At 39.3% G+C, this 21,269-nt stretch overlaps 2 protein-coding genes and 1 long non-coding RNA gene across 4 annotated transcripts; 1 reads left to right on the top strand and 2 right to left on the bottom strand.

Annotated features, from left to right (window-relative positions):
- Positions 1-1,026: 1,026 nt before the first annotated feature.
- On the bottom strand, positions 1,027-8,984 carry LOC122138490. Its single transcript, XR_006155618.1, has 6 exons — positions 8,857-8,984; positions 3,633-3,805; positions 3,130-3,243; positions 2,839-2,906; positions 2,507-2,695; positions 1,027-1,428 (listed from the first exon to the last, which is right to left on the bottom strand). It is a non-coding gene; the product is annotated as an uncharacterized LOC122138490 (long non-coding RNA).
- Positions 1,263-11,062, top strand: LOC109058676 (mitogen-activated protein kinase kinase kinase 19-like). The gene is made up of 13 exons (XM_042731274.1): positions 1,263-1,433; positions 2,380-2,571; positions 2,789-2,943; positions 3,146-3,258; positions 3,620-3,729; positions 4,172-4,226; positions 5,191-5,272; positions 5,710-5,918; positions 7,056-7,099; positions 7,182-9,041; positions 9,319-9,420; positions 9,560-10,260; positions 10,606-11,062. The coding sequence occupies exons 1-13, from the start codon at positions 1,263-1,265 to the stop codon at positions 10,694-10,696; spliced, it is 3,885 nt and encodes a 1,294-aa protein (XP_042587208.1). The 3' UTR covers positions 10,697-11,062.
- On the bottom strand, positions 10,881-20,713 carry LOC109058696 (cyclin-T2-like). 2 transcript variants are annotated; one of them, XM_042731276.1, is made up of 10 exons: positions 20,465-20,707; positions 19,801-19,882; positions 19,192-19,320; positions 18,002-18,062; positions 17,574-17,636; positions 17,298-17,343; positions 13,692-13,855; positions 13,529-13,599; positions 12,379-13,441; positions 10,881-12,286 (listed from the first exon to the last, which is right to left on the bottom strand). In XM_042731276.1, the coding sequence occupies exons 1-10, from the start codon at positions 20,620-20,622 to the stop codon at positions 12,219-12,221; spliced, it is 1,905 nt and encodes a 634-aa protein (XP_042587210.1). In that variant the 5' UTR covers positions 20,623-20,707; the 3' UTR covers positions 10,881-12,218. The 2 variants fall into 2 exon arrangements, with proteins under 2 accessions (XP_042587210.1, XP_042587209.1); XM_042731275.1 differs by having other exon boundaries at positions 10,881-13,441; positions 20,465-20,713.
- Between the last annotated feature and the right edge of the window lie 556 nt (positions 20,714-21,269).

Below are 21,269 nucleotides of genomic sequence, written 5' to 3'. Positions count from 1 at the left end.
GTCAAGTCTTGTATTTTTTTTTTTTTGTTTGTTATAGTGTCTAAACTAAAATGTTAAATCTAAAGTGTTACAGCCAACTGTAAATTTATATGGAGTTCCACTAAGTACTGTAAAAGGTATAGCAAAGATTCAATTAGATCATGATCAATTAAGTGGATCGTTACAGTGATTCTTTAGAATACTGCTGTGTAATTCTGCCTATGAAGGCCTATGGTCCAAGTGAAGGTCAATCAATGCAACTGAATCTCCCACAGAATGACTCCCAGGACAGCTTCTGCTCAACACAAGTGCAAAGAAGCTACAAGAGACAACTTATATGCTGACTGGGATATAAGGTTTGTGATGAAGGTATAAAATATTGTATAATAGTACAGTTATTTAAAATTCTTCCATTCCTTTAGTATCTTATGTTCACTAATTTGTATTTAAAAAAAAGTTTCTGGCAAACATTATAAAAACCTAAAGAAAAAAACTTTTTTTTTTATCATAACAACCAAATGCAAATGCTCATGTGTACATTTATGCACACTTCCCCTTTGAAATCAAAACAAAGGTCTCATGGTGAGTTCATTGTTTTCATGCCAAAGCTGGCGTCTCCTTGGCAACATGCTGTAAACTCAAAGCTGCTTCAGGCAAATGCGCAATGAAGACAAAGGACTGACCCTTAACAGACAAGGACGTAAACACAGGAACTAATTTAACTTCATTTAACTCAAACATTTCAGTCAAGAAAAGTAAGAAACTGCTCACACAGGTGAGTCTTGCTTGTTTAAATGTAAGCAAAAGAAATTACTTTTGATTTCCTTATTTAGTAACTATTGTTTAACATCAAATATTTTTTATTTTTATTTGGGAAGTTCTATGCTGATTTATGTATTATGAATCGTGATTATTGGTTTATAAGGGCTTGTTTTTCTTATGCAATAAATGCCTGGTCATTTATTAATTTCTACTATCTACTAATATTACATTTATTAGTAAATTATATAGGAAGTTGCTTTAGGGAAAAATGTGTTAATCAATAACTTCAAAAGCAAACATTTACAATTTATTAAAGATATAAAAATATCTTTAAAAATACATAAAATGTCCTTGCACTTAAACAGTACTGAGACCGTGCATTGTCTTCATCATAAACACAACCACAAGGGGGCAACAAAGCAGTTCTTGTGCATGCTGTGAATATTGAAGACATTCATTACAGTTAGTGCATCAGAACTGCAGCTCATTTTCTGTTTGTGCATCTGCCAGAACACTGGAGCATGAGTAAACATGAAAGAAGCAGATTTGTCGAGCAGCTGTTGAAGGACGAGCTTGAGGCTGTGGCTCTGGGACTGGAGCAGGGAGTCTACGCCTGGGAAGAGCTTGACCTGCCTCATGATTCACAGGGCTCCACTCCTCTCATCACTGCCTGCAGAACGGGTCTTACTAGGGTATGAGACAAAAGGGTGATATGATCAAAACAAAGTGGAAACTAGCAGACTTCTGTGTAGGAAAGCTAATGTAGTGTAATAGGGGTTTAATGTATTGATTGCAATAATGGGCATAATGTTACTGTAGTAGCTACTTTTTACTGCTTCCTGTTTTCTTGATCGAATTGCTGAATTATAAATTAAACAACAGTTAATTTTAAGAGTAATTATATACAGTCCACTGGGGGCACTGAATCGCTTGTTTTTCTCTGTTTGTGTGTGTCTGTACTACAAAGAAACTTTTGTAGTGAATCTTCCTTCATGTTACAATGTTTCACCACTAGGTGGCGACAAGTGACTGTTTTGATGAGTGAGTGAGTCATCCACTCAACTGATTCATTCAAAGGAAAGAAGCACTGTATGAAATCGACAGCCATTTGTAGTGGTGTCCCAAACAATAGTGGACACTATCAAGTGCACTCACTCAATTTCATAATCCGATGAGTGTCCCACCAAATTAATTCCCATGTCTGTAGCACTTATTTGTTTTTTATTTAATAACTCATTCACTGGACTATAACAGTGGAGTAATGTAGGGAATAGTGAATGAGGTTATAGGGGGCATCTTCTTAAGTCATTGAATTGTTTACGCAATCGATCAGGTAAAAATGTCTGATTCATTCATAGCTCAATAGCACTCGCTCAGAAGCTGCAACATCATTTTGGAATTATTTTCGCTAGCAGAGCAAAAATATACAAACTAACTGCTAATACTGTGTCTAAAATGTAGATTACTCAGTATTAACTTGTTTATTGAATTGTTGTATGAAAGCTACATCACACTTGAAATCGTAATGTCAGAACTCTCAATTTGTTTAAATATCATAAACCTATAAGCCTACCATTCACTCGGTTCATTATAATTTTAATAATTCAGATACATTGCTTTAACATATTTTGAACACAGGTTATGCATTTCCTTCTGAAAAGAGGAGCCGATGCTACACTGTGTAACAATAGCAATCAGACAGCTCTTCATGTTAGTCAACCAGCACTCCAGGGGGAGCTTTTGACGGCTATGATCGGAGAAGTACCCCATCAGAAGCAGCTCTCACTAGCAGCCTGGAGGGGAGACCTCTGCTGTCTACAGGACCTGATGGTGAGCAGCTCAGACTTCAACTTCCACTTGCAGTTTGACTGTTAGTAATGCGATATCAACCTTAGGTTCGCACAAAGCAGGCTAGACTCCATAGGGAGTTCTCTGATGGATCAGTATTGGCCCCCTGTCATATGAGAGCGAGATATTTTTACACTCACCTCAGGCAATGGCAGGAGTAATTACAACAAATAAAGCTTATGTTGTTTGTGTGTTACAGGCCCAGGCAGACTTGTTGGAGTTAAATAAACAGAACAGAGATGGACTGACCCCACTGATGCTGGCTGTAAGGGATGTGGATCTGTTTGAAGGACTTGAGACACCGTGGGAGTATCAACCTGTGGAAGTGGTGAAGGAACTTGTGTGTTTTCCAGTGTAAGGAAACAAATTTCAACTTAATTTTGTCAATCCCTTCTTGGATTTGCAATGGAAATGCAAAATATAAACAACAAATAGAAATGCAATATATTTAGAATATTTAGAATTGTGAATCGTAAAATGGAATTTAAGATGAATGGTGATTTAATCGGACTCTCTAATTAAAAACAGTCATGAATCCACCTGCTCTGATTTCCAGTGATAAGAAGATCCTTGATGGAAGAGGTCATACTGCTCTGTGGTACGCCTCTCAGATCAAGAGCACCAAGAAGGAAGAACTCTTCCATATAATGGATTCTTTAATGCAAACAGGTAAAAATTACATATTCCCTTTGTTTCGCAATATGGAAGTAAGCTGTTCTGTGAAAGTGCAGTAAATGTAATAAAATATATCTTCATAAATCTTTGACTAGATCTACATTGTGCATAGTAATTTAATATTTTATATGTAGTCCAATCAATGTTTTCATTGAGGTTATTTGTCATGTGAATGCAGTTGTACCAGCAATACCAGTTACAACATTTAATTCTCAAAGAAGTTTATAGATTTTATACCACTGTTTAAACAGTTTTAGAAGAAAAAGCATTCATTTATTTTAAGTGCAATTCATGAAAAACCTGTTTATGTTTTCAATGTGATGACTTATTTTAGTATTTGTATTGTATTTTGGAGAAACAATATTCACGTGTCTGGAGGCATCTTATTGGCCAATGAGTCCTTCTGTACTCCCCAGCTGCTCTCCTACACGTGGCTGTTGCACACCAGATTCAGACGGGATGAAGGTCAGGTGCTCTCACACTTCTTACTCATCATTATATACAATGAATCTTGGCAGTGTCTTGCAGAAATCTATTTGAACTGTGTGAACAAAAGCATACAAACAATGACGGCATAAACAGAGTCAAATAATAAATAAGGCTCAGTGGGATTATAAATGCAAAGCCAATTAAATGTAGTTATTTACTCTGAAATGTTTTGATTAAGCCCTTCCTGGCGTTTCATTTGGCTGCGTCTTGGTCACAGGCATCACAGCTGGCTAATGATGGTGTTATCTGATTAAATAAGACTGTCTCCAGATGGTCAGTAGCCAACAGGTGAATTAGTCATGTGTGATTCTGTGAAAGGTTATTGTAAGGGACAGCCAACATCACAGCTTTTGTTTCTTGCTGCATACCAGCTGTGTCATTGATAACCTTTCCTTTACTGAACTTTATTTTTCTGCAGAAAGATTCAGCTGAGATTATCATGGCACAAAACGATCATGCAGATATCCACCAAGGTCAGTCAACATCAACAGTTAGAATTGTGCATTGTTAAACCTAGAAGACAGCATTCAGTGTCAGAGGTACACCTGCAGGATCTCTCTCTCTCACACACACACACACACACACACACACACACACACACACACACACACACACACACACACACACACACACACACACACACACACACACACAGAGAGAGAGAGAGTAGTCTCAGACTTTCAGCCCTTCCCTCAGAGAATCCATGACAATAGGAGGGGTGTGTCTGATTCTGCTTTTTGGGCTCCTCTGTTTCAAATGAGTCAGAGTACACAAAGTCATCCACAGAGAACCTCGGACTCTCACAGATAAGGATTACGCAAGACTCACAGGAACTGTAAAACATTTGGTTTCACTGAAGCTTGGGCTAATTTAGAGAGGACTGAAAGGTACTTGTATATATTTAGTTTACAAGTTGTGTGTGTGTATATGCACAGTGCAAGATTTGTGGTGTTTAAGATTTGTAAAATGTTTTTGAAAGAATTTACAAATCAAAATAGCCGTTTTCTTTTTCATTTATTTTAAAATGTTATTATAATATGTAATTTAATGTAATCGTGATGACAAAGTTTAATTTTAAATAGTCATTACTTCAATTTTTTATTATAAATGTTAACATATACACGAAAAAAAAAAGAAAGTCGTGACATTTGCAAAGTATGGTAACCCATACTCGGAATTGGTGCTCTTTTTGAAAGAAAAAAAAAAAGAAAATTACACACACACACACACACACACACACACACATACACACACACACACACACACACACACACACGTTTATATACATTCTCCTATCATAATTCTCATTTCATCTTATTGCTTTCTCCTTCAGTAATATAGATGTTGTCAGCTTTTATATTAGCTCTTCAGCATAACCATGAGGACTATTTTACATGACCTTTTTCACCCAGAGTGTATTTGGCTGTGTGTCTGCAGATAACAGGATTTGCTTTGAGGGTTGGATGGAGCCAAAGATAGACATCAGACAAGATGGCAGAGACGAGAGGAAGCGAAGCAGGTTAGCCAGCTGACCACATACACACCCATTCATCGCTTCCTCATCAAATTAAATTAGCAATCAGATAAACAAGAGAGCCAATCACAAGTCAACAAATCACACTTAAACCACCAACAGCAGCTGTGTAAACATAAAATGCACAAACAGTCCTCACCAACAATTTGCCTGCATGAAACCTCCATTCAATGGCTCTCTCTCATTTTTACACAAAGACTATATAGAGGAGTACAGTTACAGGATCAAGCCGTTGTCAGCATAATACCACGGTTCCAGGGTGTACCATTATCCAGAGAGAGAAAGAGAGGAGAACTCGTCTAAGGCAGATTTAACTGCCCTTACTGCGAAGAAACATTCAGCATGTAGAAAAAGAAGATATAGCTCATTTGTAAATGCTTTGAACAATGTGAACATGCTAATGTAAATTAATTTTCACTTAGTCGGACATCATCCTTGCCTAGCCTATGGAACAACAGAAAAGACTGGGGCAAAATAAGGTCCTTGCATCCATCACTCAGTTTGACTTCTTCCTCAATACCTGTTCTTCCTGCTGCTCATGTCACTCAGCTCAGTAAGTCAGCACCAATTCTAATGGACCCTCTTCTTGATGCAAGTGTGCTGCTGCAAGCACGGACTAACATTCATAATAGTAAGTATAGACTTCTGTCTAGTATAGTTTATTGTATTTAAAAAAAAAAAACAGATTGATAAATACATACAAAAATATGCACATACATGCATTTCCTGTAGTGCGGTTTGACAGATTTCAGTGAATAAGCAAACGAAGTAAGCCAAAAATGTAACTGGGTCCAGTAGTTAAGGCTATTTCACATTGTACCGATAGATGCTAACAATGCCAACAGACATGTTTGTCAGGTTTAGTCCATTTGATGCGTTTCCCCTGTCGGCATCGGTTGCTGTGGGGGGGGGGGGGGGGGGGTCGCAGAATGTCTAAGCTGTACTGTAATCTGATGTTTTTCGTCGCTGGTCTGCATCTGCCGGTGGAGTGTGAACTAGCCTTTAGTAAAGCTGCATGCTATCTAGACTGGGTGTGCGAGGATGTACAAAAGTGTGTGGATTCACAGCCACAATCACTATGTTGCTCCCCAAACACACAAGATAACCTTGAGTGGTACCTAGTCTCAGTGGTTTCCCAGTGCCCAAGAACTCCAGCATTAACTGCTCTTTCTGATGAGACTGTAAGAGTTTCCAAACATCTACAAGTAACATAAGAAGCAAGAAGGGAAGTAGTGCCAGTGTTGATCAATTTTGTTATCTAGAGTGTGTTATTAGGTTAGTCTGTGATCAAGGAGACATCTACTCGTATTGCCAGGAGCTTGCATTACAGTTAGAAAAACAGAATGTATTAAAAGAGAGTGAAGAACTCACCCTTTTAGAGAACTTAATCTTGACAGAGCTACATTTACCCCAGAAGCTTACCTGTGGAGAGCTTCCACAGCGGTCTCCTCACCTGACCAGCTGTGTCTGAGAAGAATGAGTGCGGGAACTTAGGGTATTTTGTCATCAGAAGACCATGCATTAGAAGAGACCTTCACTAATACTTTGTAAAATCCATCAGTGAGAGGATTACAGGATGCTCAAGGGGTAGTTTTCAAACAAACATATTTTGCCTACCTTGTGGTTGCTGTGTCACCAAAAGTGAGGACACATTCCTTTATTTAGAGTCTGTGTGCAACTTTGATTGTAACATATGAAAAGTATTGTTGAGAAGGTTGTCACATGAAAGTAAGGCATATAATAAAAGTTTTTTTTTTATTAACTACAGGACTTGGAGGTGTTCACACAGGGGATGATGATGGCAGACAAAAGGTGAGGATTTTTTTACGAATTTCAACAAATGCAAAAACTCATGCCTTTAATACCATTTTGAATGTTGTGCTGTGATTTCCAGACACTACCTACTCTATGTTCAAAGTCACCTAAACATCTTGCTCCGCTGGACAATATATACAGGAATGGCTCTACAGGTTCAAGTCTTGAGCACCCACTGCTCTTAAAACAAAGTAGCATCTTGCCCATCTCATCACAATCCAGGAGAAGCCTGGAAAGGATCTCCAGGCCGTCTTCCAGAAGATGCAGAGGCACCAGAGCAGGCAGTGAAGAGAGCAACTCCTGCAGCAGTAGTAGCCAAGAAGAGGATGAGACAGTGCCTCAGGATACACACAAGATTGATGTGGGCTTAGATAAGTCACTGAATCTGGAACTGGGGACCTATTTGGATTTTGAGGACTTTGTCAGTTCAGTAATACACAATACCAGAAAAGATATAACTTCAGACAACAAGAAAGGCTATACATCTATCAAATCTTTGACTGTCATGAAAGTCGAGGATGAAATAAGATGCCAGTCTACTAAAACAACTGAAAACTCAGAGGAATTTCTGAAGAAGTCCCCAACTATGGACTGCTGCTCTGTCTCTGAAGAACCCCAAAACATTAGACAAACACAACCTATAGCCCGAGGATCCTGTTTTATTGCTGGTGAGAAGCACCTCGCCGCTGTGGATACTGACGTAGCAGAACACACTCCACATGAAAAGAACAAACCAGTTAAGGCGATCAAAAGAAATGATAGTAAAGGCAAAACATCTATTCAGACAAATCAGTCATTCAATGTTCTGGCACACAGAAAACAAAGTACTGTTAAAACCACAAGGAATAGGATAAATTCACCAATTCACTCAAAGTTGCAACTCAGAGAAAGTAAACCCACCATCCTAGTTATTGCAGGAGAGTCTAACAACAAATATTTGCCAAGAGAACCTTGTAAAAAAACTGCACATGAAGCCCCAACAGCAAGGGGGGTCTCTGAACCTTTTCAACACATGAAGTTGAGTGATGACAAGAAAGTAAGCAGTAACAGCCAAAACCAACTTCACAGAGATCGAAGAAGTGCAAAAGCATCCAAAAAGCCAGTAACAGGACCAGTACAGCGAACAAGGTCTGCTGTGGATTATGTCACTTACAATGACATGTTTCTGAAGATCAGTCAGGGAGATGAAGGTCCCGCAATCTACGAAATGTTTGCGACTCCGGTTTATGAAAATCTTAGAGTAGACAGTTCTGCAGAGAGAACCAGACAGGTCCATACAGCACTTCAAGTTAAAAGACAAACCAATGGAAAACTGAAGGGCCAAAAAACAGTGGAGGTTAACCGAAGGAAACAAGCTCAATCAGAGAGATCCAGTCGAGCTAAACACAGGCAACTCAAGCGGAGGGATAATGTTACCAAAGGGATAAAGAAAAACCCACTTTCTTCAGAGAATAAATGCCATGTCCTTGTAACTTCTACTTGTGGAGCAGTCCAGCAGAATATATCCGAAATGCACATCGAGGGAGATGGAAGGGAATTATCAAGTGCAGAGAGACAACGTACTTCCATGCTATCAGTGATTGAGGAAGTACTTTCCAACACTGTATCCAAAACAAGTCTCATAAAGGAAATAATACATCAAGAACAAACTCCAATTGATGCAGGTGCCAAGAGTGAACCTGAAATATCACATGAAACCAAATTGCCATCGCAGCCTCTTATCAATACCTGGACAAGTGACGGAACAGTCTCACCTGTGTACCACAGCTTTCTAGATGAGGTTGGCGATGGACCTCTCACAGATGACCTGCTGAGGTCTTTGGCAGAAGAGTTGATCTCACTCGAGAGAAGAGATGTTGAAACACTCAAGACTGAAAAGGAAGATAGCACAGAGTTCAAACATAACGTGCCTTCAAGATTTAGCATTTTTTTAAATGAGGTAACATTCTAACATATTTCACTTGTACATCAACCAGCCCCGCTCCTAGAGAGCTATTTTACAGCAGAATTCAGACTACAACCCTGCTTCAACATGCCTACCTGTAATTTACAAAGTAATAATGGTAAAAGTAACCCTGAATACCTTGATTAGCTGGTTTAGATGTGCTTGACTAGGTTGGAGCTGAAATCTGCAGGATGATAGCTCTCCAGGAGCAGGGTTGGCTACACCTGCACTATTTTATGGGCCATTACATTGAGTTTCTGTTGTCCATCAGGGTTCATCCTCAGGTGAACTGCATTACACTAATGGATCTTGCTCAGATGATGCCATCACATGGACAAAAGGAGAGGTTCTGGGTAAAGGAGCTTATGGAACAGTAAGCATTCAATGCAATCATTTTAAAGCACCCTTCTTAGCTTTAACATAAACAATCATGATTTGCAAAAAGTTCTCCAAGTATAATCCAATGTAAAGCTTTTGTTGTTTCACATTTTATTTTATATTACTATTTATAGGTGTATTGTGGGCTAACCAGTCAAGGTCAGCTGATTGCAGTAAAACAAGTGGCACTTGATGCTTCAACTTCAGAGATGGCAGAAAAAGAGTACGAACGCCTGGAGAGAGAAGTGGATCTTCTTAAGACCCTTCATCACACTAACATTGTTGGTTTCTTGGGCACAGCTCTCTGTGAGAATGCTGTAAGCATCTTCATGGAGTATGTTCCAGGGGGCTCCATCTCAAACATTTTGAGCCGGTTTGGACCCTTGCCAGAGAAGGTCTTTGTTCTATACACTCGACAAATTCTGGAAGGTGTTGCCTATCTTCATGCTAACAGGGTCATCCATAGAGATCTGAAGGGGAACAACATTATGCTCATGCCCAACGGAGTGGTCAAGCTAATCGACTTTGGTTGTGCTCGCCGTCTTAGCTGTCTTCAGACTTCAACTGGAAGTAAGAGTGACCTTCTGAAGTCTGTGCATGGTACCCCATACTGGATGGCACCAGAGGTGATCAGTGAAACCGGTCATGGACGAAAATCAGACATCTGGAGCATTGGCTGCACTGTGTATGAAATGGCCACAGGAAAGCCACCCCTCGCTCACATGAACAAGATAGCAGCCCTCTTTTACATTGGGGCTCAAAAGGGCTTAATGCCATCTCTGACTGATGACTTCTCTACACATGCAAAGGGCTTTGTCAAGGCTTGCCTGACCAGGTAATTTTCTTTTACTCAGAAATGAAATGTTTGCTCTGGATATTTGTGCTATTTTTAGTTTGTTGTATATTAGTCTAACACTGTGTCTACACCAGATGTGACATAGATGTGTGTTGCACCACAACAGCTTATGTCTGTCTACGCGACAAAGTGACCAGTAAAAATCATTTGAACTTTGTTTCAGAATTCAGGAGTATTTGTTGTGTCGTATCCAGTGTCGCTGATTATAATGGGTACTGTGGTATTTTTTTGCGCCGTGCTGCTAGGATCCGGTGTAGACATGGTGTAAGTTCTCCATACATTATCCTTTGTTATTTAACAGTGGAACAATTTTCCTCTTTGCAGAGATCCAAAGCAACGACCTTCAGCAGAGGAACTGTTAAGACATCCATTCATCTCTCATCACAGCCAAGCCTGCAATAGGCCAATGAACTGAAAACTTAATTCCCCAAATCAAAAAGTGACTTTTAAAAACAATGATACAAACCAAACATTGTGAGGCAACATAATTTAACATGGAGAAAAATGTTATTTATAACACAGTAAAGATCTGGAAATAGTAATCTGACAGATGTGCCATTAAGTTCTTAACGCAATAAATGATCACATAAAGACTGAGGTTAAGGTAGTGGAAACCATGGTATTTATTATTAAATCTAAATAAAATTGGGAAAAGACAAAAAAAAAAAAAAGTGCCAGGGTTTGCACTTGCCTTATCCAACTGCAATTCAGCGTTCCAAAGTAAAATGATAATTTGTACAATGCTGGCCTCATTTACCAATATCTTCACACTAAAAGAATTTAAAAAAAAAAAAAAATCAAAACCATTCATCTGTATTCAGAAATAATGTCAAGGGCCTGTGAAAGCCCAGGTCTCTTTGGGTCAGTTCTGTGATAATGAACTATGATAATGATCTCCTTTTACCTACATATGTTTCTGGTCATTTGTTAAAGGCTACTGCTTCAAGCCAAGAAATATATAAAATGCACTTCACAGCGAAGGTTATGTAAACTTCATAGAACTATACTTTTTGAGGCACAGCCTTTGGCATCCAGCTTAAGGTCATCTTGAAGTTCAAAAAAGGTATAAATTGCATGGCCCCTGACAACATGCCAGGTAATAGTAGGGTGTGGATTGCCTGCTAGTTCACCCTCTCCTGATAGCAACATGGAACACCAGTTCTAGAGCACATCACTGGAAGGCTGCGCTAGAATTGCCAATGTGATAGATTCTAACACTGAGTCACAAAATCCCCCCTACCCCAATATATATATATATATCTTACAAGCAGCTCCAAACCTGAGAAGTTATGGTACAGCTTTTAACATACGAGAATGTATGTAAATTTTTCTTCACAATCAGTAAACAACTATCTCATCCCTTTCATTATTAACATGCAGCTCACATAAAAGGTATCAGATGAGGGAAAAGGAAACAAAGAAACATTCAAGGAACTATAGAACTTAAATCTTGATTCTGCATTCCTTCTGCTAACTTTGTTTAACAAATGAGAGGAGCGTCAGTCAGTTTAGAGGGTGCTTTCAGTCTTATACATTTTCTTGTGGAAAAAACTTTGATCACTCATTACACTTTTATCATGAAAATAGTTTTTTTTTTTTTTTTTTTACTATAGTGGCCCTGACATTCATATACTGGCTCACGCATTCATACAGACTGCTCATGAGGGAATACTGAGGAAAGCAGCAGTTATACAGAGATGGCGAGACTGAACCGAACTGCCAGAAGATCGGGAAGCATTTTTATTTTCTTTCTCTTACTCTTCACATTCCTGTTTTTTTCCTCTTCCTAATAATGAAATCTATGCTTGATTTTCTTTTATATTTTATCCTCTTTTCTATCAGTTTAAGAGTCCATTTCTTGGGCACTTAACAGCGACTCAAGCGTGTCAAAAGTATCTTTGTAGTCTGTGTGTTGGCCATTAGCTAGGCCGGTGCCCTCAGGGCCATGGCTCTCCACTGGTTTCCTGTCCAGTTTCACTAGGGTGCTGAGATGTCCGTAGCCCACCTGGTATGTGACAGGGAGGGGGAAGGGAAGGTTAAGAACAGAGCTGTGAGATGACACACACTGCTGAACAGAGGAACAATGAGAGGAACTACCTGCACCGCCTTTGGAGCTTTTGCTCTTTTTGGAGTGGTGATTGTGGCTGGCTTCGGGGTTCACCCTCTTGCGTGAGGAACTGGAAGCTGAGCTTGTGTCATCGCCGCCAGAAACTACTGGGCTCCGAAGGGCCGAACCAGATGCGGGTGCCTCAAGGCTGCTCCTGCCATTGCCACTATGCGTGTGTGTGTGAGAGTGGCCGTGTTTGTGATGGTGACGATGGGCTGAGTGGTCTCTGTGTTTCTCCTTGCTCACAAGCGGGCTGGAATGTTTGCTCTTTGCAGCACCCTCGTCTGAGGAGCTGTGCCGCTCAGAGGAGACCTTTATTTTCATTTTTAGCTCCTCCTTACTTGATCCCCCCTTCTCGCTCTGGGAGGGGACCGGAAGACGCAGTTTTAAAGAGCTCCCTTTCTCTCGTTTCTCCTGGAGCTTGTCCTGCCCAGGGACAGGCAGCTTCATCTTCAGGGGCGAGGCAGTGGTGGCTCCTGCTCCCTGCTGCCCATGAGACAGTTGGGGCAGGTGCTTGCGGTGATCTGTCTGAGCACCATAGACCTCCGTCTCCTCTTGTCTGCGTTTCAGCACAGCCAGCTCAGCAGCATGTTTCTCCCTGTACTTGTCCAGAGACATTTTCTGTGTGGGTGCTGCAGGTGGAGGATAGGCCGTGGCCTGGTGCTTCACCCCACCGCTGGCCTTGTGTTCGTGTTTGGCAGGGTTGAACTCTGCGCTTTTGTCAGGCCGGTGTGGATGCATAGAACTGTGTGGGGGAAGCTGTTTGACAGAATACTGGTCTGAGCGCACTTGGTCCTGAGGCCAGTCACTGGGGGCGGTGTAAGTGTATGAGGTTCCCTGCATGTTGGCAATGGAATCAAGAGAAAGACTGCTGCTTGAGTTGCTTGGCAGGGTCACTGGGAAAGACGCGGAGGCTTTGGAGAATGCTGTATTTGTAGAAACCCCGGGAAGGGCATCCATCAAGGCCATGTCCTGGGTTAATGAAGGTCCCGCTAAAGAGCCGCTGTCTGAGGCCTGACCATCTGATTTGGGCTTCTTAGCAGCTTGTGTAGCCTAGAAATAAACATAACAACTATGTGTTATCCAAATTAACCAATGTAAAGACACCAAATGCATGACTTATCTATTCTAATCACTTACCCTCCAGTTACGAATCCTCTGTAACCTGCTGGGTGTCTTCTCTAATATTTGCAGAAACTCGTGGGTCAGTTCTACAACAAAATTTGAATGAATATAAATCATGGGTGACAGCAAATAGTGCAAAATGAGCCTAACATGGTAATTTACGGGAATGTCCATTTACCATCAAGAAGTTCAAGTGTAACTGAGCTGTCCACATACTCCCACCAGTGCTTTCCATCTGTGGAAACAGGGATCTCCCAGTTGGACCACTTGCAGGCCAGGTGAATGCAGACGCAGGCGATGACTGTGGGCTTGTACTGCAAGCAGAAGGTGGTGAGGTGCAGACTGCAAGAGCAGCATGTTATGGAGGAAGAAAAAAGACAACAAAGAAAGAGCACAAAACGATCAGTCACATAGCAGATAGAAGGCAATGTTGAACATCTAGAGAATACTATTATGGAAGCATTGAAGCCACCAAGATATTTCCCAGTTGTGAGTAACATAATTCAAAAATGTACCTGCACAGTTCAGAAACTACTTGATTTAGCACCATGCAATTTATTAACATTTTACAATTTAGGCATTACAAAAAAGTTTTTTTTCCCCCCAACAAATTCACAGTTCATGTTTTGTGCTCAGTAGTTTAAAATGGGTACAAGCAAAAGGGCAAAACCCAACAAGAGGAAGGGAAGCACCGATCAAGATTTTTTTTTTTTACTTAAAGCAGAATTACTAAACAAGTTATCCATGTAAAGATAACACAGATTGGCATAAGAGGAAATGGTCTATAAGACCTAATGTCGGAGTACAATCAGCCTATTCTGATCAGCAGCTGATCAATTTTATCATCCCTATATTTTAAAGAGGTCATGTGATGTGATTTCAAGTTTTCCTTTCTCATTGGAGTGTTACAAGCTGTTTGTGAATAGATAAGATCCCTGAAGTTGCAAAGACTAAAGTCTCAAACCCAAAGAGATATTCTTTATAAAAGTTAAAGACTTTTATAAGACAGAGTCCACGCCCTCCTAAAACGCCTCATTTAAACACGCCCCCATGTCTACTTCATTGTGTGGGAAGATTTGCTTAATACCGCCCAAATGTTCACACAAATAAAGGTGGTCTAACTTTTATTCTCATTGTAGTATTGTTGTTGCCGCTGCCGCTATGTTGCGGAGACGCTGTGTGTTTTGTTGTGAAAGCGAAACTACTTTGTTTGGCCTTTCAAAAGAGGGCACCAACTAGAAATCAGTGGTTAAGTTGTATTTACAAAACTGTTCCAGAACAGTTCAAACCAAATATTCGGATGTGTGTAACGTTTTTTTTATGGAGGACGAGGACTGTTTCCTGGAAGAGTAGCCTACAATGCCGGTGATCTGACTTACGCCTGTGAGTACATTTTCATATTTAAAGGATTTGCCACTGATGATTCAAACACAAGTTTTGAGCAATGTAGAGTAGCGCTTGTTTGTCGTTTCTCTGATCACAAATGCAAGACATGGTTTTATGTTTATGCGGCGCGATTCAACGCAACACGTAAAAAGACAGTACAAGTCATTAAAATCAGTAATTATGTCCCCACTGGATGCTACAAATGCCTCGTTTGTAATGGGTTTTATTGGTTTTGTCTCATCGCACCAGGACATGGCATCACAGTATGGTAAGGGCTTTAACATTTCTGTCACACACTTGAGGTATTCTGCCAATCACAATACACTGGATAGCTGGCCAATCAGCATACACCTCGCTTTTCAGAATGATGAGCTTTGTAAAAATCGACGTGTTTCAGAAAGGCGGGGCATAGAGGAGAAACAATAATGTACAGTATGTGGAAAATAATGTGTTTTTTGAACCTTAAACCGCATAAACATTTCATTTCACCAAACACACTAAATAATATTTTTTTTAGCAACATCATATGACCCCTTTAAATTTAGAATAGCAGTAGAAAGTCTAAAAAAGATTCTATAAAAGATATAAAAGTTTTACTTTGTGGAATTCAATCTGTGCAAGCAAAAAAATAATAGGTTTGTTACTCATAATCAAGGATAAATTTGATACTATTGACATATTACTGTACATTCAATAATAGCCATAAAAGCCTGCAGTCAACAGAATCATAGGGAACAATAAAGCAAACAAGCATATGGTTACCATCCATATCTACCACATAAGAATTGCAAGCCCACATAATAAAAACAAAGCAGGGCTGACTGTTTGGCCTCATCAAGTGCTTATTCTTTAATCTCTGTAAACTTGTCAACATCTCTAAAAAACAATGTTAGTATTTTAAAGTATGTGGAAGGCAGTTACTTGTTCTGCTAGGGGGAAAAAAGGACATGCATCTGACCTTCATCAATAGTCCCTGAAGAAAAATGCTAACAATCTTTTAACAATCTTACATTGAACATAGTAGTGTTTTACTGACATTTGAGACAAATAACAATAAAATGAAGCCTCAGTCAAAGCTGGATGGTAACCCTGTGCTACAGAACAGAATCAATGTTTGGACATGGGGTAAGAGGAGCCTATAAATCCTAATGCAACAAAGACAAACAAACGATAACTGCAACATTCATTAATTACATTAGCTATAGGTGATCAAGATCTTAAAAAAAGCAGCCTCTAATTAAATTTAAAAGAATATTTAAAAAAAAAATTAAAGGATAAACACACAAATGAATAAATATTATGAGGTCCATCAAGCATCGGACACATTGGGCATAAAAACTGGGGTTGATTTATCAGTCAAGTTTCTTTAATTGTGTTTCAAAATTTACACAGTCCACATCCTTTGAGTAATATGCTCTTGTTTGAGGGCAAAACAAAAGCCAAAAAAAAAAAACCTTGAAGTACATATTATATGCAGACCATGTGTTGAGCATATGCAGCTCTAGTCCCATGTTCAGACATCGTATACAATGCTGCAGTAAACCCATGCAAATAAGGAGGCAAACACTAATGACAGCTAACCTGATTTAAAAATAATAAAGACAATAACTACACAATGAGGGACAAACAAAAACAACAAAAAAAATCTATTTGATTAAATTACAATGACGACTACACCCTTTAAGGACCTTTTGTTACACACCTGATACCAACAATTTGTCAAGATTATAATGGGTATTAAAATACATAGCCAATGAAACAGCTATTTCAATTAAAAAAAAGAAAACCAAACAGGTCCTTAATGAGTTAATTTGCAATAAAACAGGTATATCACAACGGAAGCACAACAGAAGTCTGTATCTCAAAATCAATTCAGGCATTGAATGACAAAAAATAAATTAAAATAAATAAAAAAATGTGCTTCTAAATAGTCTGAATACGAAAGACCAAAAAAAAAAAAAAAAAATTTCAATTATCACTTTGAGAATAACAAAATCATAGGAAAAAACAAAGGGGTCTGGTTACTTACCGTGAGGACTTCTATGTAATGTTTACATCTGTGTAATCTTTAGCTGCTATTCAGGCTACCAAAGTGTCTTTTTTAGACAAATGCACTTCTGTAACCGAGCAAACGTGAGGTTCAAGAGCACCACTACACTTCACATTGTGCATTCAACCCCTCTGTGCCAACAATGATCCCCCGTACAATACACCGCACTGCAACCGGGGCCGGTGCCACCGAACCCCCTCCCCACCCTGCTCTGAGGGCATGTTTGAGAGGGGGGGCGTCCCAGTAGCCACCGGTGCAAGGAGGGTGTTGGACACTGGTAGGGTAACCTGCAGTAAAGGAAGCTATAGTGTGCAGTCACAGTGCAACAAATAGGTTCTGGATAACAACCTGTTGGTAGCCATGAAATAGGAAGTCTGTGCCAGATCCTTGCTTGCTGTGAAAGTAAACAGAGAGGGAGAGAGAATGGCAAAAGAATGCGAGTGAGTCAAACTATACACTTGAGTAAGAATGACACACATTTAATCTCAATACAGTGAGGTTTACCTCTCCATGAACTGCATGCTTAGCCACAGTTCAAAAGCCAATAGTTTGATTCAAAGACTAAGTAAACACTGTTTTATATCTAAAGTTGATTGCAGAGAGCATATGAAGGAAAATCTATACCTCGCACTAGCTGGGAACATTTCACTACATCAGTGTGTGGATGTTCAATTGTTATTTCAAAGCCTGCAATATAAAGCACATGAATTTCATTCAAAGCTGAATCACACTGTTATCAACACCTGTGGATCATGAAAGAATCATGCATTAGTTAGACCAAAGCCTTTAAAACAGTGGAATTGTTGAGATAATACCCACATGTATCGTGCTGCAAAATAACATCCCAGATTAACTGAAAATCAATTTGGTTTCTTTGCAACAACATTCAAAATCATCAATCTGGAGAATTTAGTCATGATGATACAACTTTTGTCAGGCAAATACTCTGAGTGGAAATGTTTTTTTGTTTTGTTTTTTCTTCAAAAGTGACCCACTGTCAGCACTGTCCACTCTAATATTCAGTTGAAAGAAACCTCCTTCCATAGACTTACCTAAAGTCTGCAGCACTATGGTTTCAAGTATCACCAGCTCTTGAGCTTGCTGGAGGTATGCCTGAAGTTCAATAGACAATCATTACATGAGGCTTGTAATGTGTCTTTCTGTATCTTCAACCCATAAACTGAATTCTCTGCACTCTTCCAATTACAGGCAACATTATTTGTTTGCCACACAATTATTTTCGATCTGTCTTTTTCAAGACAATTTTTCTCATTCAAGAGAGATTTCTGTCCCAGTACTGACATGCTGGATATCTAATGTCAGTGTCTCACTAGTCCATTTTCACTTGTAAGCCTCATTTACATTGTTGCTTGAGAATCGGAGGGAGTCACGAGTTCTGTGAGATTCACATGAACGGGAAAGAAATAACAGAGGCATCTGTTTAGTCGGTCTCCCCTCTGTCATTCTTAAAAGAATAGTTTGCTCAAAAATTAAAACTCTGTCATCATGTACTCACTCGCATGTTGTTCCAAAGCCATACGAGATTAGTTTATCTTCAGAACAAATTTAGATATTTCTGGATTTCTTGAAATGGATCTCTGTCCCTCCATTGAAAGTTCATTCATTCAAAACCTTCACGACACACAAGATCAAACCTCATTGGTGTCAAGCAAGCATGTCTGAGCTTCCTTTAACCACGTTCGATAAGCTTTAAGTGATTAACGTTTATATGTGCACAACAGCCGGAATTAAATGTATTCATACTTCTATGATCACATCAGAGACTTGGATTAAATGATTTGATTCATATGGATTTGTTTATGATCGCTTTATCAACTTTTTAAAGTGTCAAAGTTTTGAGTGAATACTTGAAATCTGTCATGTTTCATAAAAATATCTTCATTTGTGTTTTGAACATGAACAAAAATCTTATGGGTTTGGAACAAGAGGGTGAGTTAACGATGACATTTTATTTTATTTTTATTTATTTTTTTGGGTGAACTAAACTTTTAATCAGTGTATGTGACAGACATGTGACAAAAGAGGACAAGATTTTTAAAAAGTGTTGAAACCCTAATCAAAGTCAAGTTGTTTGGAGTTGACTAGTGAGACGACTGATTCTGTAGCGACAGAATCTTAACACTCTTTTGGATGCAAGTGTAGCAGAAATTATCCAGTGTGATAAAAAGGTTGAGGAAATTGAAGAAGAAATAAAGAAACAATTATGATACGTAGGACTTACATTACTCTTGGTATCCAGTGGAGGCTCCTGGGGGTTTAAACACGCATGCGCTACTTTAATGACATGTTCAAGTTTCCGTGGTTGTTCTTCAACTTTTGCAGCCAGAAATAATGTCGTTGGGGAGGTGGTCTGGAGAGGAAAGAAAATATATCATGGTCATGTCAAAAAATGCAAGCGTACTTTAAAAAGTTATTTCACTCAAAATAAAAAAATAAAAAATATGTCATCATTTACTCTTATGTTGTTCAAAACCCATAAGACTTTCATTCATCTTCAAAACACAAATGAATATACTTTTAGTGTAAACTGAAAGAGTTCTTAAAGTTCATAAAAATATTATAGAAACTAGCCTATTTGTGCAGTTTAGTCTTCTGAAGAGACACAATCGAACAGATTTCATTCAGGCTTTTATTCATATAGAACCAGTGGATTTTGTTCTCAGGTCTATTGTGGTGGTTAACAGAGTTCTATGATGTATCTATTTCACTTTCATTTTGGAAACCGCTTTAACAGTTCTTACACTTCAGGGGAAGTACAGGCTCATTAACATTCATGTGGTTGAAAAGGGTATATGTAATAGATGCAGGCCACGTGGATGGAAACACTTACATTTCTGTGGAATTTGGTGAAAGAGTGGTACATATAAAATCTGTGCATGTAAACAATGGCAGTATTTATTGTGAGTTGAGAACTGATGTTTAGAGTTAAGGAAAACGTAGGGTTACGTAACTTCAGCCATTAACTACGTATTACGTATACGTTACGTGATTCGAACACTTTACCAATACCATACTAATATTTTTAAACAAACGTCAAAATATTTACATAAATCATAGATTGACAGGGTTTAGTAGTGCAGAACGGCTTTAATATTTACGGTAACCGGCCTGCTCGCGTGCCACTAACATCACAAAAGCGCGTGAGCTGCGTGCTCTCACACGCCTGAGCTACTTGAACATAAACAACATGAATTCAGGGTACAACTAGCTCATTATTATGTTACACATAGATGATATGTAGATATACAAATCGTAGGTTAATCATTTGTACAACATTAACATTAATCAGCAAGTGCCTGTCCTAGACTAAATGCGCACTGCTACCATAAGGCGGTTTAATTGACAACCTCAAATAATTTCAGACGTTTTCAGTTTTTACAGATATTCATGGTACGCAAAAATGCTAGATATTATCGATGTGAAGGCAACAAAAACAGTCACAGCGAGAGACAGAACCGGGCCTGCTGCTTTTGATGAGCGCGTCTGAAGGATACACATTCAGTCTCTGGCCCATATCCTGAATAAGATTCGCGGCTTGCTGTCGATACGACAGCTCTCTGTCTGGCTCCATTCCGCAGCGGCGGGACGGGGTGTTTTCGAGCTGTTCCCGGGTGAAAAACCATTTGGACGATGATCCCCGGCACGCCGCCATTACCGTCCAGCAGACGAACAGAGAACGAGCGTCACGTATTTTCACAACGTCACGTACGTGCGGCGTCAAGTCCTTGACGTACGTCTCACAAGTTTCTGCTGGGAACTGTAGTTTACTTTCTTCTTCTCCTTCTTCTGTGTTTAATGGCGGTTTGCAAACCAACTTAAGGTGTATTTCCGCCAACTACTGGGATGGAGTGTGAGGCCTCGATTTTATATCTATACAGTGGGTACGGAAAGTATTCAGACCCCCTTAAATTTTTCACTCTTTGTTATATTGCAGCCAGGGGCGTAGCAAGCTTTTCAAAAGTGTGGGGGATGGATGTGGTTTGTTTATTAACAATAAAAACGATGAATACAGTGACAGAGGGGTACAAAATGTATAACATACAAGATATAAAAAGCTTCCCATTTAAATGAGTGATACTAGATAAGTATAAAAACACACTCGGAACACACGGAAAATAAGTCAAAACTCTGTTGTGCAAATACACAACAGTAGACTTGCTAAAGAATCAGAATCAGAAATACTTTAATAATCCCAGGGGGGATTATTTTTGTTAAAAACTCCAGATATACGCCTCCTCAGCACGAGCTGACCGATAACTCTAACACACCAGGAGAGGCGGGATTTAAGGCAGAACAGCC

This window comes from Cyprinus carpio, chromosome B9 (assembly GCF_018340385.1).
Source record: "Cyprinus carpio isolate SPL01 chromosome B9, ASM1834038v1, whole genome shotgun sequence".
Lineage (NCBI taxonomy): Eukaryota > Metazoa > Chordata > Actinopteri > Cypriniformes > Cyprinidae > Cyprinus > Cyprinus carpio.
Note: the sequence above shows the minus strand (reverse complement) of the source record. Positions and strands in the feature narration are given on the sequence as shown.